At 37.8% G+C, this 27,308-nt stretch overlaps 1 protein-coding gene and 1 non-coding gene across 4 annotated transcripts in view; one reads left to right on the top strand and one right to left on the bottom strand.

Annotated features, from left to right (window-relative positions):
• Window positions 1-5,791, bottom strand: part of LOC116808182 (uncharacterized) — a 32,365-nt gene extending 26,574 nt beyond the window's left edge. The window contains exon 1 of the transcript XR_004367634.3: window positions 5,657-5,791. This is a non-coding gene — a transcript (uncharacterized protein). The remainder of the gene's footprint in view (window positions 1-5,656) is intronic.
• The window catches only part of TRMT9B (tRNA methyltransferase 9B (putative)), a 110,804-nt gene extending 86,478 nt beyond the window's left edge, over window positions 1-24,326 (top strand). For 2 of the 3 annotated variants that reach the window (XM_072928204.1, XM_030270328.4), the window contains 3 exons: window positions 16,650-16,804; window positions 20,045-20,218; window positions 22,396-24,326. In XM_072928204.1, coding sequence (XP_072784305.1) covers window positions 16,650-16,804; window positions 20,045-20,218; window positions 22,396-23,435 — 1,369 coding nt within the window. In that variant the 3' untranslated portion in view covers window positions 23,436-24,326. Of the gene's footprint in view, window positions 1-5,703; window positions 5,867-16,649; window positions 16,805-20,044; window positions 20,219-22,395 lie in introns of those variants that run through there. The other variant, XM_030270327.4, reaches the window with a different exon arrangement.
• The last annotated feature ends 2,982 nt before the right edge of the window (window positions 24,327-27,308 follow it).

The raw sequence follows: 27,308 nt of genomic DNA on the forward strand, positions 1-27,308 counted from the left end.
TTTGAAAACATTTGCTGGTGGTTCTGTTTTTACAGTGTTTCTTGTTCAATACACCAAAATCACATGAGAACTGAATCATGTTCACCTATTTCCAAACTGTGTGTGACAATCTGCACAGAATGAGAAATGAAGAGCAGTCATTGTATCTTTCAAGCTCAGTAACTCAGGTATTAGAAGAGCCAACTTTTTTCAAATTCTAACTAGATTTGTAATGCCCCTGGTAAATGTCTGCCCTTTCAGAAACACAGTTTCACTTCTGCCGAAAAAAGCATTAAGAATACTAATTCAGGTCAAGCAGTTTACTGTGGGTATGAGCAACACTATAAATAACCCATAATGAATCTAAAATGAATAACAAGTAGCTGCCATTGTATGATTTAAGATTCTTTAAACAAAAGAGAAGGCAATAAGAAAATCAAAGAAAAAAGTTCCTGAAAAGACAACAAAGGAAAACAATGTTACAGCTGAATTGCTTTTTTGCTTGTGCTGTGACACTGGTGGGAGAGCAACTGTGGAGGTGAGTGGAGTCTCAGGTAAAGGCTTGGAAAAGCTCTAAAGCGTGTTAAGAACAAAGAAGCCCTGAATCTCTGCAAGATCGCTTTTGAGCTTAAAGAGGCGAATCTGAATGAAGAGTTCTACCTCCAGTCTCCCACATCTCCTGGGACAGCTGGCCAAAAGCCTGGTAAGACTCTTAACAGAGTGCACTGAGTCAAATTTGCCACCACACACAAATAATCTCTCTGAACAATGTGCACTACACTGTCCCAGTCTGTTTTAAGCTGTTTCTAAATTGAATAACTAAAACAGTCTGGGACAGGGTCAGTGTCTAGAAAGCTAAGGGGAACTCTAGCTAATTCATGGACTTATTTTGTGGTTTTGGATAAGTAATTTGGTCTTCTGTGACACAAAGATTGTTATTAACTTAATAGAGGAAGCAAAGTCTATGATTTCTGAAGAGAAAGTAGAAGTGAAGCATTAGGGGCCTGTAGCTTCTTTGACCCAGGAATGAGTAAGAATCTCTGTTGTGCAAGTACACTATTCACTTTCTGTTTTCCCTCTTTTACCTTTACTTATCTCTAAAGCTGAATTTCAGTCATACTGGAGACAGTCAGTAAATTGAATTTTTATTACATGCTTCAACTGAGATCAAAATGTCAAAACACTATAGAAAAGTAATCTTTATTTTTAGCCACACAGAGGACATGCATATACTTGAAACGTCTGTCCTTGTTAAATGTCTGCATCACTTTTGCAGAGGCAAGAAATGCAAGTACTAAGGGCTTTGTCCTGAAAAGACACTTCCATTGAATAACAATTGTAAGGTAAATACACCAAACCCTCCTTCTCTGCATGCCAAATAAGGTCTTCATGACTTCAGGATGCTGGGATGCAGCTCAGGGTCCAACAATATGCCACCTTAACCTCTACGGTTTGTGTCTGTCAGCAATCCTGAAACATGTGTTCCTCTATCTCCAGCATACTTAAGTGCAAAATTATGTCACATTGTCCTGTTTTGCATTGCTATTTTATTAGCAAATATTTTGTCCCTTTGCTACCACAAAAACCCAGTGATTTCCTGCTGCTGAAAACTGACATTATAAAACAAGAAAGAGGAAGGTTTATATCAAAATGAAACCAAACAAATCAATTGCATCAGAACAAGGTGTTCCCAATCTGATTAATAAAGACAGCAGTGTGTGTTCATATTTCTTCCAAAATTTTGACTTAAATAAGCTAAAATATATATGAAGTACATACAACTTACCAATGTACAGATTTTGCCCATCCCTACTTTCACTTGGCAGCATTTTCAGCTGATAAATTATCTATAGGTCTGGGATTTGGAGTTCTACTTCTAGAGAATAGTCTATGGATCTACTTGGGCAAGATAGGACATAGTAAAAATTACAGTACTGGCACATTAAGGAGCCCTGCATTTTATGTGGAATTCTACCAGTGCATTTCATAATAATTATTTTTCAACTAAATTTTTTGCAACACCACTAAGTTGTATCTCACTTTAGTCTCTGATAATGAAACAAGAAAGGAATTTCCTTCTGTCATAGTCAGTTCTGCCTGCTTTACCTCTTGCAACAACTGTACTGAAATCACAAAGAAATAACAAAAACTCTTTCTAGTGAGGTGAACATGAGTTGTCCTGTAAAGCTTGGTTGTACTTAAGTATTGAGTAATAGTCTTAGCACTTGTGCAACTTAATGACTTATAATCTTCAAAGCACTTTACAAATCTTAACTAGTTAATCCCCACAGCAGCTCTGCATGGTAGGCTGTGAAGGTCACACATTAAAAATCTCCCATGATACAAACTTGACTGCATAGTAAGCCTATGGGAAAAATTATCTGTACAATTATGTTCCTGAAGTCATGAGTGTTTAATTTTACTGGATTGTAATATGGCTTACTTTCAGTAAATTTGTTTTGCTTTCTTATCCCACTCAAAGAAAATCCATTACACCCTGCAGCATGGCTCAGCACACAGTATTATCAAAATTTTGAGGATTTTGTTATTATTAAAACTCATAGAAGTAAATGAGAAGTAGAGGATATGAATTTTATTTAAGAAATCAAGTTTCTATTGCCAGTGATTACAAAGACCATGTATAGGAAAAGGTAAGAAAGTCCCTAAAGACTGAAGCACTCAGGACAGTAACTACCATTTTTCGCAACTTCTTTTGAAAATTTGACTTTTGTGATATTGAGATTGACAAGCAAACAAAATATGCTTATACTAAATTTCACTTTAGAAACCCCAAAATAGCATAGTTTTTCTAGATCAAATTTGCTTGGGGTTTTCATGTTGCAAAAAAAAAAAAAAAAAAAAAATCGAATAGTTGCTGCAAAAGAATATTATTTTTTTAGGTTTTGCAGGTCTAAAATTTCCCATGAAGTGGAGCTACTGCTTTTAGTTCACTGTAGAACTATCATAAACACCACTGCTTCCATCTGCTAGTAGTTCTCATGGAAAACTTTTTGAAACAACATTACAGTTTGACAGTAACATTATAATTCTATGTGAAGACCAAATTCACCAACCAAAGATGTAAGTCATTAGCTCATGACTACCTCTCAAGCATCTGCATAGAAAATAAGCCTCTCAAAGGTGTTTATTCTTTGTACTACTCATTGTAGAGAGGAAAAAAAAATCAGACTGATGAGGCCTTCTTCCAATGAAGCAGACATAAAGTAGAGTTTTTGTCACAAGCTTAAAAAAAATAATCAGTTTTCCAGACTGTCTACTGCGACACTGCAGCCATAATTATATATAAATACAGCAGGATCCTTCCCATCCAAGGCACCAGGCAACTTAATGCTGCCTTTTGCTTTCAAGTACAACTGTCTCTTTGTACAGCTTGTAATTTGAGAGATGATCCTTTATAATAAGGAAGCTCTGTGATATCATGAAGACTGACCTCGATTCCTTACTTCCCTACTGCTTCAACCTGAAAACTTTTATTTCCTTGGGTTTCCTTGTCTTTTTTCCCTTGCTTTGTTTTTATTCCTTTTTCTTTTTTTTTTTTTTTTTTTCCTCACCTTTGGAGAAAAATCACAAATAACCTTTGAAGGAATAACTAGCAGTTCCTGTAACCGTATGGGGGTTACCCTTACTTGATTGACTGCAAAAGGTTATCTAAGGGTAAAGGTTTCAGACAGACCAGGGAGAGAGCAATCTCCAGATGAAAGATGATAAGGGATGAGCACAAAAGAGATGCTAGAAAGTAAAGGAATAAATGAATGGGAATGCAAGAGGCAACATAATTAGCCAGTCTTACATGCTTGCCACTACATAATTTCAAATGTTCCAAATGGAGCCTGGTATTCTGCAGAGAAACTCATAATTAAGTACAGGGTTGCAATACACAGGCACAAGAGGTCTGAATTAAGGTTTCATAGGCAGCCTTCTGGCTTTCCCAATGTTTGGTCACTTAATTTAATGACCTAAATCCTTTTTAATATAGAAAAAAATATTTTAATGAGGTCTTTTAATTGTTTAGAGAGGAGGGGTTGCTACAGACTGCAGTTTATTAGGTAATTGTAGATGCATAGTACTCCAAAGGAAAAGGTATTCTATTTTCATTCTGCCTAAATTTGTATGATGAGACCATGATGAGACCTTAATAAATGTGGGGGTTGGCTTAGCCTTAATTAAAAAAAGGGTTTTTCTTTCCTAAAGTGTATTAAGCTACATGACTAACATATATTTGAAATGCATCAGAAGCACGAAGTCTGGAGAGAATCTATAGGACTGATACATAATTCTAGTTTTAAGGAACATCCAGGAAAGATTAGGTGGTAAGGGAAAAGGCTGTGTGAATTGCCCACAGTAGAGTTTTATGAGTCTACATCATAACCTTTTTCTAAGAAGCTTGAATTTGAGGCAGTTATTTCAAACTGAAGAGCTTTTAAAATAAGTAAATTATGTCAACAAATAACATAAGGTGATAATAACACTTGAGGAATTTTACCTGAAGGAAGAATGAGGCATATATGGCATCATCTTCCAAAAAAGGTATCTGAAAGAGCCTGGGAATGGCAGACCCTGATTTGTCTGCCAATTTAGCCCTCACTATATTACAGAATTAAATTAGCAGAACATACATGGAAGTATGGCATAACAGGGACAAGTCAACACAATGTTTGCAAAGGACATTCATGTCTTTCAAATTAGTCAAAGCTCTTTGAAGCTGTTAAGAAGGCTAGTTATTAATCTAGCTGTTTAATTCCTTCATAATGGAGACCAAGAGTTTCATCCTTACTCCATGACTTTGGTACATTTAATAGAATATTAGGTTTATGTGTTTTCACTGTGCTTATTCTCATCTTGTTCTTAAAGTCTTCCCCTGAATATTTTCATTCAGGTGGGATTGTCAAAATAACGGGAACGCATGTTCTTGTGTAATGTTGTCAGTCTTGAAAATCCCATCAATACACAGTCATGGTCCTTATAATCCTGTCTTCAGGTCTTAAAACTGATTTGAGCAAAAGACTACCTGTAATAGTAAATAGTTCAGTACATTCAGTACTTTGTGCAATGTTGTGCTGAATTCCCTGCCTGTCATATTGGCTGGTATTGTTTCGTTGCATTTTTCTTTATCTGTAATCGCTTGTCCATAATTTATAAGTTCTTGGGACAGGACTATCTCTTTAGCTCATGTTTATAGTGCTAATTGTATTGGGGTGCATGGCTGGGTTTTTTTGCACTTGTGCAATAAACACCTGTAAGTATACAAAAGTATAGAAACGATCTGCCATTTTTAGACTGCTTTAATAGGAATCAGTGCGGGAGTAGGGGAAAAAAAATATTCCCTCTCAAGAGTCACGAGATGGGAAGACTTGCAGACAGGACCTAGTCACAAAGGTTAGCTTTGCACTTAACCTTTAAATGACAAAGGCTAATCTTCCTTGGCCGCCTTTGCCATCAGCAGACAGCGCGGCTCCCATCACCCTCGGTTTACAGGAGCTCGGGGACCCTGTTCCTTCCCCCCACAGCAATCCCCACTTCCCTGACGGAGCATCCCACCGCCACCTTCATCTCCATCAGCACCGTCCTTCTCGCAGAAGCCGCCCAAGGGACCAGAGAAGACCGCAAGGAGAAGAGTTAACAGGGAATTGATAACCCGGCCCCTTTTCCGTCTTACCCCGCCTCCTGCCGCTTGCGGGGAAGTGAGGGATCAGGAGGCGCCGAGCGGGGGTGGCCCCGGCGGAGAGGTGCGGGGAGGGCTCCCCTCCGCGCCGCTCCGCCGGGGGCCCCGCGGCTCGGCCCGGCTCGGCCCGGCCCGGCCCGGCCCGGCCCGCCGAGCGCCGCCCCCGCCGCCGGGCATGGAGCCGCCGGCGCCCCGCGGGAGCAGGTGAGCGCGGCGGGAGGGAGCGGGGCGCGGGGGGATGCGCAGGGCAGCCCGCTCCGCCCCGGGCCGGCCTCGGGGGCAAGGAAAAACCCCACCCCGACCGCACACACACACACAAAAAAAGCGTCGCGGTACGTTTCTGCAGGTTGAGATGATCGTCTTAAAAACGCTGCCCGCAGAGCCGGGAGTCGCCCCTCTGGCGCTGACCCAGCCCGAGAGGGAAGGATTTGGAGATTGAAGTGATTTTTTTTTTACACACGTGCGGTGTCCCCGCTCCTCCCGTGTCACATTTTAATTGAACGGAGCCGCGGGTTGCAGAGCTGGATGCTAGAGCTGAATTTGGTGTAGCACTTGGGGAGGGGAGTTTTTACGAAACGTGGCGGGGGGGATTTACCACGGTAATAGTAAGTTTCTCCGTGGTCGCCTGATTAGTTAAAAATTAAGTACGCGCTGTGTGTTGGCAGACAGTCCTAAGCAATGACCGGGAGCAATCCTAAGCCGTAACACTTCATGATTATTTTCTTCTTTTCCTAGAGGATTCTAAAGACTGAGGTATTGCCGCCACACAGGGCTCTCAGCATTGCAGAGTGTTCGCTGCTTAACGAATGTTTGTAAAGGGATTTTCATTCCCGCTGAGCATCAGTGGGAGCAGCCAGAGCTCAGGGAATCAGCTCACCCGTGCATTTTCTTTTGCAAAGAATTTCTGGCAGAATTCAGCAGCCGTGCTGTGTTGATGTAGTGCACAGGATAAAATTCCTTGCTGATACAGTTGCTCAGGTGAAGCATGCTTCTGGAGTTTATGATTATGTGCATGAGACTCGAGAAAGACATAGGAAAAGCATTCAGCAGCCTCTCCATGAGCAACAGAAATGGTCCTTTCAAGACTTTTTCCTGCCCATTGATGGACTCCAGAGGGTTGGTTTCATTTTAGTAATTTGTTTTCAGTCTAGTACATAAATATATTTATTTCAGTAATATATGCTATTTATAGACCACGTCTTTGAACAGAGTTTGAAATCAGCCCTACATCGAGGGATAAACACTTCCCAGGCAAACTCTCAGATTTGCAGGTATTATGTGATCCATTCCAGATGGATAAATCGGAATATCGGACAGTAGAAGCAGTGTAAGGCTCGGTCTTAAAAAGTATATTTTGCGAATTCCTGCTTTTAGTTATTATCAATAGGCTACCTGAGGTCAGTAAGGTGATTTATAGGTATAAAGTTAAGCAGATGTCCACATGTTTGCAGTATCAGGGCCAGTTCATAGGTCATAATGGCAATGGAATACTCCTGTGTGACAGAAAAACATGGCTTGAGGGCCATGTCTCTTGGATTTATGAAGATTAAAGAGATTGAAAAATTATTTCATATTTCTGTATGCTTGTGAAATAATTTTTAAATGAAAGAAATAAGAGTAAAGACAGTGATATTTAAAAAATTTGTATGTACCTTCATAAATGGACATAGGAATATTAACTGAATGAGTGGGAGAAAAAGAATCTAATTGTTGAAAAATAAGATAAATACTTGTGTCAAAGCCAGGCTTTATGTAACTGGCTTAAACTCATGTGACACAGAATCCTGGCCGATTTTTTTTTTGTCAGAAAAGTTTAAGCGGAACACAGTTGGACAAAAGGCACTGTATTATTTGGTTTATGTTTTGCTGTTGAAAAGTATTCCATTTTGAAGATAACTTTACATTCACATCAACATGTAATAATTTCAGAGAAGTTAATTACTTACAGCCCAAATTTCTTCTAAGCTAATATTTATTTTGATGCTCCAAATATTGATGTTTGTAGATATCAACTTTTTTCCCCTGTCATACAATAATTTCCTGATTTAAAAAAAAAAAAAAATACACCTAAACAGGCCACGGGATTAAAATTATTTCCAAATAGAGAACTTCAGTAGTGTTTATATGAAATTTCAGCTCCCCCCAGGGAGCCTTTCCTTTCCATGCTGATGAAGAAAAATTGTGTTTTTCAAAGGCCTTTCTCGTCTTTAAAATAGAGGGCTTAGACTTCACAAGTTATGTGAAAAGGTATCACTCATACTATAATGCATTTAAAAGGAAATAATCTTTGAGTGAAAGTCTGGTGATTTATGAAAACAAAGGATCTTTTCTAGGGATTTTGACTAACGCACCACTAGCCCTTCACACTGCTCAGCCTACTACAGTTACCACTGGAAGGAGCCATCGGTGACAGACACTGCACAGAGGGTTATGCCTCAAGCTTTCAGGAACAACGTAATGCAGTTTTTCTGTGTCTAGGTCTAAATCTGAACCCTGATAGGATTACTGGTGTATCTTCAGGAGCCTTTGTCAGCTGCATAAACACCCAGTTACTATTAGAGAGTACTTAGGACACTTTGGAGCTCTAGCCTCGAAGATATATGAGACACCTTTTCTTTTTCGAGAAATAAATATAAATACCTGACTTCCTATAACTAAAACTTAACAAAAAACAAAAACAAAAAGCCAAAACAGTGTATCAGTCAGATTGTCTAGTTTTGTAGGATAAACAAAAGTCATACCGGCTTTTATTTCATTTCAGTGGCCATCTACTGAGGTAACAGTACCTAGTACTGTCTACCACAAGATCTGTTCTTTTAAAACTGTATTTGGCAAGTATGCTGAATACTGAATACATTTGTATATGAATATTTTGAGATAGGAAATTATATGCTCACTTGTAATAAACGTGATAATCAAGAGTAGTTTATAAAATGTATCAAGAGAAACCACTTTTCTCGTTCTGTGATTACTGTAATTGATTATACAACATTTTATATCTCGAGATCAAAGGTAACCACTGGCAGTCTCCATTTTAGATCCTCCTTGATAATATGCTACTTTCTGTCTCTGAGATTTCAGCAGAAAATATGTTTTCAAGTAATTGAATGTCTTAAGTCACTTTGTAAATAATTTTAAATGGGGAGGTTTTGTGTATTACAGCAAGTACCATGTAAGTACCAACAGTGATGAGCTCTATGACTGAAAAAAAGGAGAATTATACCACATAAATTAAAGCTAATCCAACTGAAAATAGTACTCTAAATGCAAACCCAGAGTGTGAGAACACAGAAGAAATTTAAAAACCTGTAATTTGAGAACTGTAGAGTGACATTCAGGAATAAAATATTCCTGTGAATATCCCTTGGCCTAAACAATCAAGACAAATGGAGAGGATACTTAGAATGGCAACAGTACTTGTAAAAGACCACCTTGACTGATTCATCAGGGAAGATGGAAAGTACTAAATATTTAATGCTTGCTTAACTGCTGGAAAATGTGATAATTGCATACAAATGTTTGAGACAAACAGTGACCAAGGAGAAAAAATAGCTGCATTTAAAGCTTATGGGTAGATTGGCATGGTCAGGGGCTTTGAAATACTGATGCAGGGTACAGAGTATTTCCTGACAGGTGCTTAATTGACTTAGATTTTTAAAACCCCATTGGTAGAAGCTCCATGTCCTACCCTGTCCACAGTCATTTCCCGTGCTTGTCTGTCCATCTGCTTTTGTTTAAAGTGCCCTATCTGCATCTTCCATGTTGTAGCTTAGGCTAGTGTGTTTTGCCTTCAGTTTTGGTAAACAGATATTTCCCTCCACTTTGCAATAGCCCTTCTTGTTATGAAATGGTCCTCTCTCATTCTGGACCAACACTTTGAAACAAATTTCTTTCTTCAGGATTTACGTGATTTCTGCTCTCCTAGATATATACAGTATCCCATAATTGTTCTCTTAATTTATTCTTGCTTGAAGTTGAACATAATGCTCAACCTGATATACCAGCAGTGCTGAATGTAGGAGAAGGAAAATCTTATATAACTTGCCTTATTTCTGTGTGCTGATCCTGTGGTTTTTTTTTCCTTTTCTTATTTTTTGGCAACAGTATATTGCTAAAACCATCATAACAACATAACACGTATGGTGTTAAATCTGCGAAATGTTATATGTGGCCCAGATCCACTTCTGCAGAGCTGCTGCCAGTCATCCCATCCTCCCTCCTTCAGTCTTTGTGCAGTTGGTTATTCTTATCTAAAAGTAATGCTTTGCTTTTGTCTGTTTTGATCTTTTACACATTTGAATTCTGTTACCATTATCCAGTTCATTTGGACCCTGATGGTTTGGTCTGTCTGCAAGTATCATACAAAAAATTATTGAGGAGTGTCCAAAGCATATTTCTGGGCAGGTTTGCTGAGGCTATCCTTCCAGTCTGATAGTGAATTTTGATAACTACACTCTAAATATTCTCTTCAAAATGGTACCAACTGTACCATTCTAGTGTAATTTCTAAAATCTAAAACAACTGTCCCTAATTTTTTTTACTAGAGTATGATGAAACCAGGGATTGTACATGTTGCCCTCAGTTTCTCAAAACTAATTTCTTGTGACTCCGAGACTGTCTAACCCGAAACCAGCGCAATCAGTTCCCTACATACTGTTTATTAGGCTAGTTTAGAAAACTCTGAAATTAAAAGCCCCAACGTACTCTCTCCCTAAGTTCTTATCCCTTTGTCACTGATGTATTGACACCTGGTGGCAATTAATATGAGCAGTGAAGAAGAAAATCTTAAATACTTTGCTCTTCTCAGCATTACTTATTATTAGACTTTCCTTCCTGCTTAGTAGGCCAAATTTTTTCTAGTCCCCACTTCTCCTCTGATGCCTGTACAGAGTGTTTCTGTGCAGGATCTGAAGATCCACATCAGTGCACATCGAGCATCACGGGTTTTTGACTGTGTAGGACTTCAGTAGGAAGGGACTCAGTGCTGGGAGGCGATTTGTGAGTTTTAATGTGATAGTAAAGATGAACAGACACATAAAGGGACTGTGAAGCTTCTGTGTACTCAGGGTCCATGTTTGTGCATTTTCATTTAGCAGAATGCGACCGATCTACAGAATGCAGTTTATGTACTTAGTGAAAATAAATAAATCTGTTTACAGTGTAACGTTTCAGGTACATAGACTATGACCCTAAATGCGAAGCAGCAAGGGGGAATATTAAATGATTAACTGATCCAAGAATGTGCAGTGAATAGTACTAGGTTTTGTCTGAACTGGAAAATAAAGCTAACAAAATTAATGTGACTGTGAATGGCTGTCATTTTGAGTTACTAGAGCTTGAACTATAAGCTTATTTTGTCCAAGGTCTTGTAAGAGCAGTCTCAGTTCTTTTACTATTTTGCTGGAACAAAGTTCTATGTATTTTAGTAAGAAAAAATACAATGATAATGACTTCAATAAACGAAATTACTTTAAAATGCTCATTTCACAGTTAGTGTTCCACTAACTCTGGTTCTTGTCAAATGTATCCTAGCTCTTTATTTTTTGTTTCAGAATTTGCCAAATTTTACTGGAGGAATGGTTTTGAACTAGGATTTCAGCTCAAAAAAGTTTTAGTAATGCTGCGTGGAGCTTCCCTTGCTCTGATTTCAGGCTGTGCATTTTCATGGGATTATAATGGTTCATGCATGGTTGAAATTAATTACTGGAGCTGTTAGCCTTATGTAAGCAAATCATCTTCTATTGTATCCTCTTGCTAAACTTTCATTGCAGCTAGTTTAACTCTTCATGACAGCATTCCTATTATTTTGTTTCATTATCATTTGTTTACTAATGCAGCTGCTTTGCGTAATGATCATATCTGGAAGCCACTTGGTATGTCAGCATAGACCAGTTTGTTGTCTGCATTATTGAAACTGTCCATCAGAATGGAAGTTGCTGCTATTGAACTTATAAATTCAATCCAAGAGTGAGCAAAGTTCTGATAAAGAAATCTTAGGTTTGTTTTTCAGAAGGGCTGCAATAATGTTTTGTTGTTGGAGATTTATTGGATTTTTGTCTTTGCATGGGAAAAAATACTGTGGTTTATAGTCCACTTGGCTGTACACTTCACTTTCCATGGCTGCCTGTATTTGAATGAAAAGACTGATAAGTTTTGGAAGTAAACTGGAAACGTATTTCACTGAATAGGTGTTTCTCCCTATTCTAGAGAATAAGAAGAAGGGAGAAATACAATTTGGACTGCCCCACCTTTTACTTAGGTGTTAATAACAGCTACAAGTGCATGTGTTATTGCTGGAGAGCAGGGTATTGAGGAGGTAGACCTAGCCCTTGTGGTTTATCCTGTTCCATTTAAGATTAATTAGGTTATTGCATGTGTAATCAAGATTTATGTTGCTCTGGCAACAGAGAGACACAGCTGTGCTGAATTTCCTAGATCTTTGAAGCAGTTGTTCTTATGATGTTGAGAATTCCCATCAGCATGTGAAAACAAGTGTATCTAAGAGGTGTTCTCATTAATAGGCTGAAATCTTGCCCTGAATTGAGTGAATCCATGCTGCTCATCAAAGGGTTAGAGAAAATAGGCAGTGGCAAGAGAGAAGACGAGGAAGGCCTGTGGCGCAAATTAATCAAGAGCAATTGATTTCAGGACAAATGGGAGCAATGCAGGAAGATTGCAGTGTGGTTCCGAGAGGCCATTGACAAAAGCTTTGTGACATTTCCTGGGTACTGTGCTTGGCCTGGATAGAAAAGCAAGGAGGAGCTGTACATGAGCCAGGTCAAGACTTCACAGTGTTATGCAGTATTGTATCAAGTTAAATAGCCATGCTGACATAGCACATGCTAAAGGACATGAAGGAAGTTGCAGTAAATGAAAAGAATGTGGAAAATAAATATTGTAGGTGACTGGGAGGAGATAAACTGTGGTAGGTGAGGATGTCTGCAAGTGATTCCAAACTGCAGGTAAGTGTGAAAAGCTTTTGGGGTAGACTGTGGTAGAGGCAGTGTTTTTGGACTGAACACTACTTCTGCGCTTCAGTTTGAGGACACCCCAGGCATCTGGGAGCCAGCAAGTATTTTGTCCACTTGAGGATGAGGTATTTAATACCATTAGTCAACACTGTAAATTAAATGCTTTCAAAACCAACAGCAAAAATCCAAACACACTCCCCCTCCCAAAAAAAAAACCCCAAAACCCAAATATGATTTTCAAAAAATGTTGGAAATGGGGGTTATCAGTTTTGTTTGTTTTCATTTCAAGGTCACTTGCTGAAATGTATTTTTTACTTCAGCAGCAATAAAAAATACCCAAGCAACACGACTTTTATTAAAGCAGTATCCTTGAAAAGTTAATTATCTAAAGGGTTGCAGATTGTTAATGGAATGGGAAGAAATTAGATTACCTTAGAGTCAGAGAACTCTTAGTGAGATATATAGATATGAAAATATATATTGTGTTTGTATAATTCCTTTTACCTTCTTGGCAGGTGTAATATTTTGTGGGGGGGGGGTTGTTTGTTTGGGTTTTTTTCTTAATAAAGAGGGAAAAGGGAAATGTAGGAAAAAGTCAATGGACTACAGCCTGTTTACTTCCTGACAATTTGTTAATGAACAAAAGTTATATATTATGGACTTGTGATCCATTTCCCTGCAAATTCAGCAGGATTGAAAATACAGTTTTTATCCAGTTTCCTAATTTAATAGATCAGCTGCAACAAGGGCCTGTTGTAGTCTCATGAACAAATCCCCAGGAGGATGCCCAGGAAGCACTGAAAGGGAAGAGAATCCTGTTCTACAGTTTTTATCCAAGCTGCCTGTTTGGTGGACGTTTGTTGAGCTGTGTTCATATTTCTGGGACTTGGCAAGACTTGCAAGTGTTGCAGAGTGACTGAACAGCTCATTGCCCATTTACTGCACACTCCCATCTCTGCTCCAAGCCTCTCCATGAGCCCTTTAGCAGGAGCATAAGCAGAAGAGAAGAATTGAGCATGGGAAAAGTGTCCATAATTACCACCTTCTGCTTCTCTTCACTGCTCTTACCAGACAGCTTCTGGAAAGCTTAAATGAGAACTGGAGCAGTTGCTGAAGCAGTGGGATTTCTGGGCAGATTTTCATTACCCACTTTGCAAAACAGACTTACCAATTATCCAGGAAGTTAAATCCAGAAGTTGGATGAAATGAACGTTTTCTACAATGCATGTCCAACAGAGGCACTGTTACTTTCAAAGCAAAGAAGTTGTTATGGTTGCTTTTGTTTAGGCAGAGAAATAGGGGCATTGAGTTTGGCTGGTAAAGTTGCATGGGTCTAAGCTTCTGTGGTTTTTTGGTGACAGCATATATGTCTGAAAATGATACAGCTGCATTGGTTTTGTTTGTTTTGTTTTGTAAACATTGAAATGGAAAGGTTAAATGCTGGGACATTTCCTGCCATGGTGCAAAGTAAAACCTGATAGTATTATGGATCTTGACTGGAAAGTCAAATTGGGAAGTTTCATTGTCATGTGCCTTAATTGTTTGCCAAATTGAAACAATCAGCAGGAATGTAGATTGTTACAGAATGGTGCATGAAATAATTTGTCTTTAAGTATACTACCATTATTCTATTATAACCAAATTATTTTCTTGACACTAAAAATGTGTGTTGTAAGATGTGGAAGTCTCCAGCACATCCTGTGTAGTTGAAGACTCAGTACCAGTTCCAGTGAATGAGAAAGTTAAAGGAAGAACTTAATGGTCTTGGATTCATTAGGAAATGAAGCCAGATCTCAGTCTGCATTGGAATTCAATGTAGGCATTTTAGGAAAATAGAGAAAACAAGTCAGCATTTGGAATTCAGTATGAATGGTTCAAAACATTCTGCCTTTTCAGTTCTTTTTAAAAACTGCAAAGGTTGAACAAAGAGCTTCAAGTAGAAAGATAAAAGAAAGCACTTGGATACACTGAACCACATGGTAACTAAACATGAAATATAAATTAGAGCAGGGAGCTTATCAGGGAACAAAATAAAATAAATGACTGTTAGTCTTTGGAATTACTGCTTAGAGGACTGCTAGGCAGTTGAACAACAAAATAGAGTATGTTTTGAGGCAGAGAAAAAAGGCAGCTGGAGACATGTAACACCTAATTTATTTTATTTAAGGGTCAAATAAAAACAAAGGATTGAGCTTTTGAATCTAAGGAATACTTACTTGAAATTACTGCAACTAATCTATTCTATGTGACAATATAACTTGAAATGGATTCTTAGAAAAGTTTGATTGAGTAACTTCTGGCACATGTAATATAATTTCAAGTCTATGTTGCTTCTTTTGTTCAGTCTGTTACAGCTTTTCACTCTTCAATGAAACTGAAAACCTGCCTATATATGTGCTATACTGTTCCTGAATTTAATTTTTATGTATATGTGTATATTCACCTAGTAAAAGGTGAGCTAATGCAAAATTAAAGAAAACTGTGGATTGTAGAAAAAAAGATAAATTATGGATTGTGAAAATATTGAACATAAATGTTTTGAAGAGAGATATTGATAGATACTACAGTCAGAATAGACTGTGAAAATTGTTAAGAATTTGTTCCTCTTACACAGTACCAGTGAAATGGATCAAGCCTTACATACTATCCTGTAAACATTGACACACATTTGAAGTATGTTGTTTTTTTTCAGTTACTGGGATTAATTCCCATTTTAAAAAATTTTTAAATGAAAAAGATTGTATTTGTAGGACAGGTGTAGGACAGGTTGTGTCTGTAGAACAGCTGTGCTGCCAGCTCACATTATTACACATACATTTAAAAAATAATAAAAATGTTTTTTCTCATAGATATCATAATTTCTTATATAGTCTCATCTTTTCTCTCATACTAATGTATTTCAATACTAAAAGTGACAGGAAGAAGAAATTTTTATTATGGTTCCTAAGTGTATGTTATTTGAAAATCAAGGAAAGTAAATTAAATTCTTTGCTTTTGACCTTTTCAAATGCAGTCAAAGGAGTCACTTTTATAATTTTATCTTGATAATACATTGCTTAGTCTGTTTGATATTTGGAAGCAGGCTTTAATCTCTGTGGAGCTCTTGGACAATTGAATAAGTTTTGTTTTAATAATGGGAAGAAATATTTCCTATATAAACAGGCAGTTTAAGTTAGTTTGAAAAATGCCTTAACACTTTGGAATGTAATCTCATCAGCCTTCATCAGATGTTCAAGCCTGACCTGGTTGGTCCTTGGATGAGAGGATACATTAAGGAAGATGTGAGATTTTGTACTATGGGATTCTGCATCCACTTGGTAGTCTAATGAGCTCAGGGGTAGTACTTGAAGTTTAAGAAGATACCACTTCTTGAATCACTAAACTAAAATACTGTGCTAAGACATGAAGGTAGTGGAGTGGAAGTAGGGAAAGTGAGGTTTGGTTGACAAACAATTTTAGCAAAATAGTTACTTCTAGAGGGCTGATAAACCACAAATCACTTATGAATGATTTAGGGGCTTAGGTTTCAGGGACCATGTTATATTTCAAGTAACATATTAGTAGTTTCCCTACATGACATTAGCAACAACAGGAAAGTTGGTTCTTAAAATCCTATTCGCAGTTGGTTGCACTGGTGATCGTAAAGGTCTTTCCAAGCTAAATAATTGTATAATTCTATAACCATTCTGCACTTTCACTGAATACAGGCTCTCTTTTGCACCAGGTAAGCTTTTACTATATTGGTGAACTTGGGAATGTGCCTATTATTGCATAGTCACGTTCAGTTACATAATGCTTCACAGGAGAGGTGATACATTCACATTTTCTCTTGACTTTCATGAAATAAAATCAGATCCTTTGAGTAAAGACTATTTTATAAATATGACTGGTAGATGGATGTAATTTATGAGTATAAGCATACAAGGTCCTGAATTATGCATGCCATATTATAAAATATAATGTCTATACTGCAGAAGTTTGTGTTTTGTTATACATAATCTTGATTATGTTTTCAGGATGGAACATGAGGCTACCCAGCTAGAAAAGCAGCACGTGCACAGTGTGTATGAAAACACTGCTGCCTATTTTAGTGATCTGCAGACCAAAGCATGGCCTCGTGTTCGGAACTTTCTGCTGGAACAGAAGCCTGGCAGTCTCGTGGTTGATATAGGTAAGCCATTCTTTGAGGTGGCATAAAATATTGTTTATAAGCTTTGTTAGTTTACCTGTTAATTAAATTTAGCCTTCAGATCAACTGTTTTTTAAAGTTGTTTAAATCTGTTTTAAAATTGTTTTTAAGCCCCAATGCTAGATGCCATATACAACTTCTTTTCATTCTTTGGCAGCGTATCACATAGACAGTAAATAATTTTTTCCTTCATTTTTGTTGAGCTGAGTCTTAATCTATCAATTTCCCCACTGGCTTAATGGTCTTTAATTCCCCTGGAGCCCTTTTGAAAAAATTATGTTAATAGCCCAGTTACTTAATATTTTAGTTTCTTTAGATGACTTGGTTTATGTAATACAAGTCTGCAATTTATTGGTTTTAATTTGTTCTAAAGCTCATCTGAGCAAGGCTTTTTCTTAAGAGAAATCTTCTGATGTGATTGCTGTTAAAAATATTAAAAAAAAAAAAAAAAAGGTCTGAGAATCTCCATGTGAACCTAAATATGGACACCATATTTAGGTGTTTTCCTGTTATGGCATTGTCTTCCCTACTTATAGTATTTATACCTGGATTTCTGTTGTTCTTGCAGATTTTCTGGGGGCTTCCAGGTGCTGGCATGTTTCCTTTGCTTGCATTATGACTTCAGTCCTATACAGCACATTGCAAAGCAAATGCTTGTTTGCACCATTGTCTTTTCCATACTGGTTAAACTAAAAAATATTTTTACACAGCAAGGTTTAACAAATGTGCGCAATAAATTATGCATCTGCTTTATCCTATAAGACAAAAACATTACTTGAATATGCTGTAGGCCATAATCAGAAGATAATATGTAGTTTTCCTGCTCCTGTTGAGCATTATACCAAAAATACTTGATTGATATTATTTTGAGCATGTAGCTATTTTTATATGTCTGCACCATTGTCACTGATAATCTCAGGAAATTCCTATGGCATACACTCAGCTGTGAGCTAGATTGATACTTCTCAACCAAAATCATTGCCACCTCAATAGAAGTCATTTGCATCTTAGCTAAAGTCTTTTGAGGCTTTATCAGCAGTGATTGCTGAAAGCTTAAGGTCACGCTGTTGCATCAAGACGAGATCAGTTCTTAGAGTTGCCAATAATACTCCCACTGAGGCACAAAAGGTATCTTCTTTTATAAGGTTTAATAAGTTCTACAGGAATCTGACAATTGTGTTTAGTTTTGGCATGTATTTAAGGAGGAGTTGCACTAAAGTGGCACTAGTGCCTAGTGGCACTAAAGTTTTCAAAATAAGATCTTTAATTTGTAATTTTCAGTTTAATACTGCCTTTTATTGAAACATAATTTTGTCTATTTGCCTTACTATTTTTCATTGATCAAAACACATAAAAATAGCTTGGCCATTGTTAGCTTCAAGGAATTCACCTTCCTGATGATTCATTTAAAAGTGAATCTCTGGCAAATGTAGATTTTTAGTATACTGTGATTGTTGACACTATTTAGCTCCATTCCAGAGAGGACCCTATACTTCCAAAAACTCACAGTGATTAAAGAGTACTTCACCAGACGCCATGTATTATGCAACTGAATCTTCCAAATTAATGATGGTTGAATAAAAGTGTTCCTCTGCAAACACAATAATGAATAATAATTAATACAAATTTTTAAAATTTGTAGTTTTGTAGCATGCAGAGCTTCATGTGTTATTGCATATATTCCTTGAACTGCATTAGTAATGTTAGTATTTTCCATTTTTCTCAAGTGTTACTTCAAAGAATAGTGCTTGCTTTTAGCTGAGAAATACGCTCTTTTTCACAACTGAAGTGCTGTTCTGTTCTGCAGTGGTTCCTGTGCTGTCTCTCTAGATAATGGCGCACATTAACATCACCGAGAGCAGCAGCGCTGCGAGAAGCAGTGATGTTTCTAAAGATAACTCCAAGCCTTTAAATCGAATTACCAGTACTGAAATGATTCTCTTTGCCAAGCTGCTACCCCATTGCTTGGCTGTCAACTTTCAGAAATTATTCCTCACTAGTGACCCAGAGCTGCAGTGAACTGCTCCCAGTATAATTTTGAAAAGTGCTTGTTATGCATAAGGCATTGAGGGATCCTCTGAAAGATTTCAGTTTAGTACAGCACAGTCCTTGAGAAGACATTCTGGAACAGTTCATTACATTTACATGGGTTATAATGGACTGGCACAAAGACAAAAACAGGATGTGCTTGCAATATAGAAAGAACTTTCATGATGTATAATTATTTTTGAGTCTGTATCTGTTGCAGCCTGAATTGCTGCTAGTAAAGTCCAGGGTAAAGAAGCAGAAAGGGCCTTTGCATGGTATCCACAGATGTTTAATTCAGCCGTGCGGTGAGATGTTCAGAGTCCCAGGCACACACACATGGAGGGTCTCTCAAAGGGCCTGGGGTGACCCTGGTCTGGGGGCAGTACAAAGATGAGGGCCTGTCAGGGAACAGGGGCCCAGGGACACAGGAACTGAGCTAGGAACAGGGCAAGGAGCCAATGGGGTTTTATTGGCTTTTTGAGGGAAGCTTCTTGTGTTTCCCCAACCTAGGGGATGCCCCCCAGGGTCTCCACATGTATCTAAAGTAAAAATTTTCCACTCTGACTTGTATCAGTGGCATTTGTGGTTTAGGACTTCTTGGAGAGAAATGGAATGCATCCCCTGGAGAAGTACTGCATGGGCTTAAGCAAAGAAAAGAGATCTGCTGCAGATCACTGAAACATAACACAGTGGCTTCAGGAAATCCCCTGAACAGAAAGTAGTTGGAAGCTGGAATGGTACTGGGGAAGGCCTTAATGCTTATCCTTTTTTTACCCTCTCCTGGGCACTCATTTATGCTCTTTGTTGGTAGTGGGATACCAGGCTATGTAGACTCAGTGTGAAGCAGCATTGTTGGGTTTTTATTCTTGAAGATGTACAATACAAAGGATAATTCTTTCCTCCTCCCACCTGCACTTATCCCTGTTCCCCACAGAAATACAGATAACCTGCTATTATACAGGGCTGTGTAATAAGTATTTTTGTGGTGATGTTGGTACTGTTACAATCCTAATAGTGTGAACATACAATTTAAACAGGACAAATGAACAGCAGTTAGGCTAGTCAGCACAAACCCTCTTCTTGTTTTTCAGGAAAATTTACGATTAGGAAAGCCTGCATATTATTTTCACTGCTTTGGGGGGGAGAACAAATGTTTGGAATATATGACTTCTGATCTAGTATCCTTTTCTTTAGGTTGTGGAACTGGAAAGTATCTCAGTGTCAACAGTCAGGTGTATAATCTGGGCTGTGATTACTGTGAAGGACTGGTAGAAATTGCAAGGAAGAAAGGTGATGAAGTTCTGGTGTGTGACAACCTTAACCTTCCCTTTAGGGATCAGTGCTTCAATGCAGTAATTTCAATTGGAGGTAAGAAAACGTACCTACATTCTGGCCCCAGCAAATGAGAATTTCTGAATGTTCTTTTCTTTCCATGTGGCTTCCGTGTGTAATTGTTTTGAAACAGTTCCTTAGAATTACAGGAGATATAACTTAAATTAATTTAGTCAACATGAATAAACATAACTCCCATTACTCAAGAGGCACTGCTGACCAAGGAAATATGCATATCACTTGTTTGTTTATATGTGGTAGAGAAAAGATTTCCTTCCAGCATGGATTGTAAACAAGGGAAAACTAATCTAAACATGGCTGCTTAAAGCTTAAACAGATTAGATGCTCAAGACAAACGCTTGGTTTCTCCATAGCATCTGTTTTGATCAGCAAATGAAAACTTTATAGCAGAACTTGGAACTTGCATTAACTAATATGTGTTATGAATTTGGATTTCTCTTAGTCATAAGAACTCAGATTCATAAAAGTGCTTGTTGTCTAAAATGACCAGAGCAACTCTGCATCATAACTCTTCTGACATCTCTTTTTGAAAATACTACTTGTAATTTGAGAAGCATAATTTGCAAAGTGTAGATAAAAAAGAGTGCCCAATTAGTCTACATTTTTAACTCTAGTCTTGACTGAGCTCCTTTCAGGGATTTTTAATTCATCAGCAAAAGTACAAAGCATGATAATGAATATTGATAGCAATCAAAAAACTACTTGAAATGTGATAGAAATTTATTTTAAAATGTATCTTTACCATAAACAGGTGGAAGGAAAGGGTGACTAATACACAAGCAGTAATCATATTACTTTGCTTTCATGTTGGCTAGTTAACCAGTGAGCCCTACTCACATTTTAGGTCTCATAGCATCATTTCAGTGCTTATCAGATCAGCTGACTCAGAAGGATAGCATATCTGTCTAGAGTTTATGCCAATTATAAGCCTGACATGTTTAAAAGTTCACATGCTATTTCAGTACATTTAACAATAACAGATTTTAATCTCTCTTGAATAGAGATGTGGTATGCCTATGTCCATCTAATTCTAAATAAAGTGGTTTTCATCCTATTACAGAGAAAAACAAGTATTTATGTACTTAGTCAAGTACACTTCTTGGATTTGCTGGTATAATCATGTTTATAGGATTGATTTTTCTGCAGAACCAGCAGAGTGATTCTAACCAGATGGAATATTTAACCCCTTAAAGAGTTTGCACAGATTGACAATCAATTGGTTGATTGTCATTTCTTTCTGGTAAATTAAGCTTGTATGTGTACGCTGCCTCTGTCAGCAAATCTAGTACTGATGACATATAGAAAAACATGACCAATGTGTCCAAGCTCAGTACAAGTTAATGCTTCTGAGAGTTTAGAGAGAAAATAGTTCTCTTAGCTATTCTCTGACTGTTAAAATTGGCTCATTCGTACTCCAGGTGAATAGGAAGATAGAAATAATGTAGAAATCTTGAAATGTAGTGTCATTTCACATTGGAGTGAAATTTGAAAATGTAGAAATTGTCCTGGAAAGAAAATCAAAATATTGTGATCCAAGTTTTTATTTTAAATTTGACTTTATTTTTTACTAGCATAACATAACATAAAAAAATCATAAAATGCTGAGACATGCAATGTAGACATTATTTTTTACAAAAATTAAATTTAATTTGACAAAATTAAAGCAATGGTGAATATTTGTCTAAATTTTCTCACTAGATCTTTTCCAAGTGTGCTATGTGAAAGTTCAAAGTATCTTTTTACTGATGCTACATTTTGCTGTTATTTGTTATATGGTGAAAAAATTTTCTATTTTCAGTAAGATAAGTCTGAAAATTGTGCCAAAAACTAAAGTCAACTTGATACTAACTCACCTAGTTTAAGTGAAAGCATGCCATGTTATATTGTGTTATGGATTATGCAGAGAAACAGAAACCTTCAGCTTATATACCTGACTTTTCTTGAATCCCTGTTTTGGATGAGATTAATTTCCTCCTTCCAGATTTTCCTATTTTTATCTATTGAACATAAAAGAGAGCAGTCTGAGGTAACCTTCCATTGTGGTACCTATAAATTCAGCACTGTTGCTGACTTGCAGCAAGTGATAATTTGGAGTGAGGCAACTGAAATGCTTGAACGTGTAGAACAGGTTGTAGATGGAAATGCTTTGTCTTTACTAATATTCAGTACATAATACCTTTCTTTTTTCACAGTGATACATCATTTCTCAACTAAACAAAGGAGAATCAAAGCAATAAAGGAAATGGCAAGGATATTGATGCCTGGAGGCCAAATAATGATTTATGTTTGGGCTATGGAACAAAAGAATCGTCACTTTGAGAAACAAGATGTATTTGTTCCATGGAACAAGGCCTTGTGCTCACGCCATTTTTCAGAATCAAATCAATCTGGAGATAAGGGTGAGTTTGTCCATACTGCGAAAGGCCAAGACATACACCCTGCAAAGCTTGTAATCTCTGAGTGCAGCTACCAAAACAATCTGCAGCCAGAAACTGATTCAAAACATCCCCGCAGTATGAACCATTGCTTACCCAGAGCCTGCTGCATGAAAATTTCTGAGGAAGAAAACAGATTTTACAGTGCTTTAGGAAGATCTTTCCGCTCATGGTTTTTCTCCAGATCCCTTGATGAATCAGCCCTGAGAAAGCAAAGTGACAAAATGAAGCACCTGAAACATGAAGGAGTGTGGGCCAACAGCACCGTACCCATTCAACATTCACGACACTGCAGTTTGGATTTAGGTCACCATGGGGCACTGTTAAATGAACAGAGTTTAGATGATGATGATGATGTGTTTGTGGAAGGCCTGTCTCTCAAAAAACCACAGTGGTCACCAGCCACAGATGCACCGAAGGATTTATGTTTAAATGGAGGACACCAAAGTGTAGCTCAGAGCAAGGGGGACAAAGCTTCATTTATAAATGGCCCAGTGGAAGACAGGGACTGCATCTGTGGTTGTAATAAGGATGATGCTGGTAAGTCTGATGCCAGCAAGTTTTTTAAAAGAACTTCAACAACTGACTCCACTGACTCGGCTTTGGATTCAGCAGTGTCTGTTGGGGACCAAACTGATGCCATGTTGGATACAAAGGCCTTCATGCGTTATTACCATGTTTTTCGGGAAGGGGAGCTGAGTTCTCTGGTAGAAGAGAATGTGCCTGAGCTTCACATACTTTCTTCCTGCTATGACCATGGAAACTGGTGCATTATTGCAGAGAGAAGAGGAACATAGCTATAAAGAGAACAAAGCAGAATCCAGTGACTGAGGATTTTAAGCTCTTCCTTGTGTTACTGTGATTGTGCACTGTGACATGGAATTTGAATAATGTAGTTGTGTGCCATTCATTTTTGAGTTATTATCTCTTAATTATTTAACTAGCTAATGCAAGGTCTGTATATAGGAATGTAAGTGGTAGACAATATTTATGTTTTGTTAAACTTTTATGAAGTTAAAACTGTAGAGTTTTATACTGCTGTTAGCAAATAGTTGTGTTTTAAAATATACTTTTCTATTGAGAAATAAACCTTTTTATAAAACAAGGATCAGGGCATCTTTTATGAGAAATATCCTCTCAATAGAAAGTCTAGTCTTTGTTCTTCAGATGCCAGAAGTTTGTCACATTGCTCCCTATTCTTGAAGTCCTATAAATGAGACATAGACACTATGTCTAAAATTGTACTTGACTGCACACTGATAGAGTGCATACTGCAGAACTGGGAGTAAGCATGGTCCCATTGCTCCTTAGGTGGGAGTAGAGTTATTAATGGGCAAAAAACTGTGTACCAAACAAGCTCTGCGTATTCTGTCATTTGATGTTTGTATTTGGGAGTAAATGACAGCACAGATTTTGGACAGTGTTTTTTACTTTTGTTTTAAAAAATAATTTAATTTGTTTCTCAGGTGCAGGTGAAGTTTTATGTGTTAGCTCTCACAAACACATTATCTTAATTTCCTTTGCTGTAGATTTTCATTGGCTATGTATATATGAAAGTCAGAGGGATTTGTGAGAGTGTGAGTATTATGTAAAGTTCTAAAATATCAAATCCTTGAAATACATATATGTTTTTGATAAGCCTGAGAAGCTAAGATTAAATTAATAAAAATGCAGTGCATATCTGGTCAGCTGTTGTATTTACTTTTCTTGATCACAGACATGAGAGTATATATTAGCAGTGTGTTAAATAATGTAGACAGGAAGAGGATAAGCCCAGTTTGCATATAAATTACAAATTCCTGTCTTGTGAAGTTTAAATGAACCTTTTGAGACCTAGGTGATAATAGATGGTTTACACAACTTTCCTATTCCCTCCAAGACATACCATCACTATCCATCTGTAGTAGGTTGTAGCATTTTATAGTGCTGGGGATAAAAAGCACCTGGCTTCAGAAGATCAGTAGTGGAACTGCCAACAGAAGCAAGGCTAGAAGAGGCTAATTGCCTCATTAGCACAGAGTTACTCCATTCCTGGGCTTAATTCATAGTGGTTGCAGTGCAGGGCACATCTTCAGCTGGTGTGATTTCATGACCTTTAATTGAGCTGCACAGATTTCCCACTTCCCCCCTCCCTACCTACCCCCCCCCCCCGACCCCCAAAGCCCTTTTTTTACAGCAGTTTTAAAGAGCTGTATAATTAAGATGTATGCCCTATTATTGAGCAAGTAGCTCTGAATACAAGGCAATTTTGAAATGCCAAACTTCTGCAGTCTATGCTGCATGAGCAGGTGGATTTGGGATTGTTCAGTAGAAGACCTTGGTGGTGCTGAGTATTTTTGATGTAGCTTCCCACCTGTTAATTGCCACATGGTAATGTATTATAAATTTGTTTACTGGAGCTATGTCCTCAAGTGATCATTTTTGTCTTCCTCATAGCTTGGGATCCGTATACTTTATCCTTCCTGGGTCTGTACCACTTGCATTCCCCACAGGCCTTTGAAAATAAAAGTGTGGCCAAAGAGCCATACATTTGAGACTTCTGAGATACCATTCCGCTCTAATCTAAATGTTACATTCAGTACAGGCTGGGGCTGTGGCTTTCAGTTGCTGTGTATGAGCCATACTTCAGAAAATGGGGCATATTCCCTGCCTCACTGGGTCCAGCTGCTCCTGGCTGAGGGGGCTGCATCTGCTGCATCCTCAGGCTCCAGATTTCGACACTTAGTGCCAAAGTACCCATATTGCAGAGCCAGCATGGATTGTGCTGAGCTCCACACCTCATTTGCAATGTGATTGTGTCAGACAGGGGAGGCCTGCCTCTTTTGTTGGGAATTTCTGGATGAGCTTGAGAATTTCGGAAGAGAAGTCAAGTGCTTCCAGATAAAGTATGCCAATGGATATTCAGCACTCCTGGAATTTGGTCTGCATTTAAGAAATAGGTAGATTATTATCATGCTATATCCAGTTCTGAAACTTCATCCCTAAATGCTAGCATGCAGAAACTCTATCACACAGATATAAAAATACATATTAAGTATTTGTAATTTTAACTGACAGCTGAGTTTAGTTATTTGGAAGAAAGAACATCACAATTTAGTTATATCAACTTCTACAGTCTGACTGTGGTGCATTTGATGTGTAGTTAAGTAGACTTATGAAATTTGGGGTAAACTGAGAAAGGAAAGGTGTTCAATTTCTTTAGAATATAAACTTATCATCCTTGCAAGAGACCGAATCTGTGTTAGGCTCCAGTTAGTACTTCTTGCTCTATATGTTTGAATAACAGTTGTCCCCTCAAAGCTGCTGAAGTATTTGGAAACACTTTTGTGTTTGTAGACTTTCCATGCATTATTTGGTTTGAGGTTCTTGCCCAGGGATGCTTTTCACAATTACTTATTTCTGTGTTAGATTTTCTCATGCTGAGTTGTTATTGTATTCTTGTAAATTCCTAGGAGAAGGAGAGGGGAGGTTTGGTAAGCAGCTTTCTTTCTTTTCCTCCCCAAATATTTAGTTGGCCTCTGAGGATGTATTATCACCATGTAACGTAATTTTTATGGAGTGGGGTCAATCAGATGAGGTAGTGACTGTGAAGTCTGCCCAGTAAACCTTTATTCTTGCAGTCTCCCATCTGTTAATGGAGCCTGCCTGGGTCAGTAACAGCTTCATCATCTCATAAACCGGATTACCTCACTGAGAGCATGGTGAAGGTCTCTGTTGAGTGGTTTCTGTTTTGAGGAGTCACACCTTAAGCTAAAGGTAATTTCCAGCAGAATCCATGTGATCTCAGACTTTAATAGCTCACAAAGTTAATGTGGTCAGAGAAGCGGATATACCATTAGAAAGTATAGTAAATTAATGAATAAGTAAAATCCAGCTGTCCTTGAATGCCTAAACTTTTGGCAATGTCAAGACTGAAAGATCTGACTGTTATAAGGTAAAAGGCAAATGTGTTTTTAGATTGCTTTTCTGATAATTGGGCGATAATCTTGTCTAAATTCTGCTGATAAAAAACTTGCTTCTGGCTTTAGTGGGCTTGGATTGCTCCTAAGGTGCTTATGTAGCACTAAATGGCATGTGGAGAAGTTTTGATGACATGAGAAAGATGCCCTGGTTTCTTACAAAATTAATGTAAGTGGAACTTCCCATGTATCAGTTTCTTCCCATTGCCTCTCATCCTATTGCTTTGCATTACAACAGCAATAAAAAATACATTGAACAGACTTATTTTTCCAGGACTAATACAGTTGTAATCATTGATAAATGTTTCAATTGGAAGTGAACATGTGTAATTTTTTTGGTGCTAACAGTGACTAATTTACTTTCTCCAAGCTCATCCTGTAGGAATTTTAAAATCACAGTTGAGAAGTGAAAGCTAAAAACATTCTAGCAGAGTTTTCTGGTACTTATTTTTATACAGGTTACTTGTAAGCACAGTTCAAAATGCTGAGTGAAGAGTTGTGTGTGTTCCACCAGCAAAATATTGCTAGTGAACCGCTGGATAGGTTCTGAGAAGAAATAATAGCTCTGATCCTGCATTCTCTCTGCTGTGTCGTATTGCCATCAGACCGCATCCATATCACTGTTGGGCTGTATTAGTATGGACAGTGTGTTAAATCTGCTGCAGTACCCATTTTCTTGCTCAGCACTTTCACAGGATTTGGGACTACTTC

Source organism: Taeniopygia guttata, chromosome 4 (assembly GCF_048771995.1).
Source record: "Taeniopygia guttata chromosome 4, bTaeGut7.mat, whole genome shotgun sequence".
In the NCBI taxonomy this organism is placed as follows: Eukaryota; Metazoa; Chordata; class Aves; order Passeriformes; family Estrildidae; genus Taeniopygia; species Taeniopygia guttata.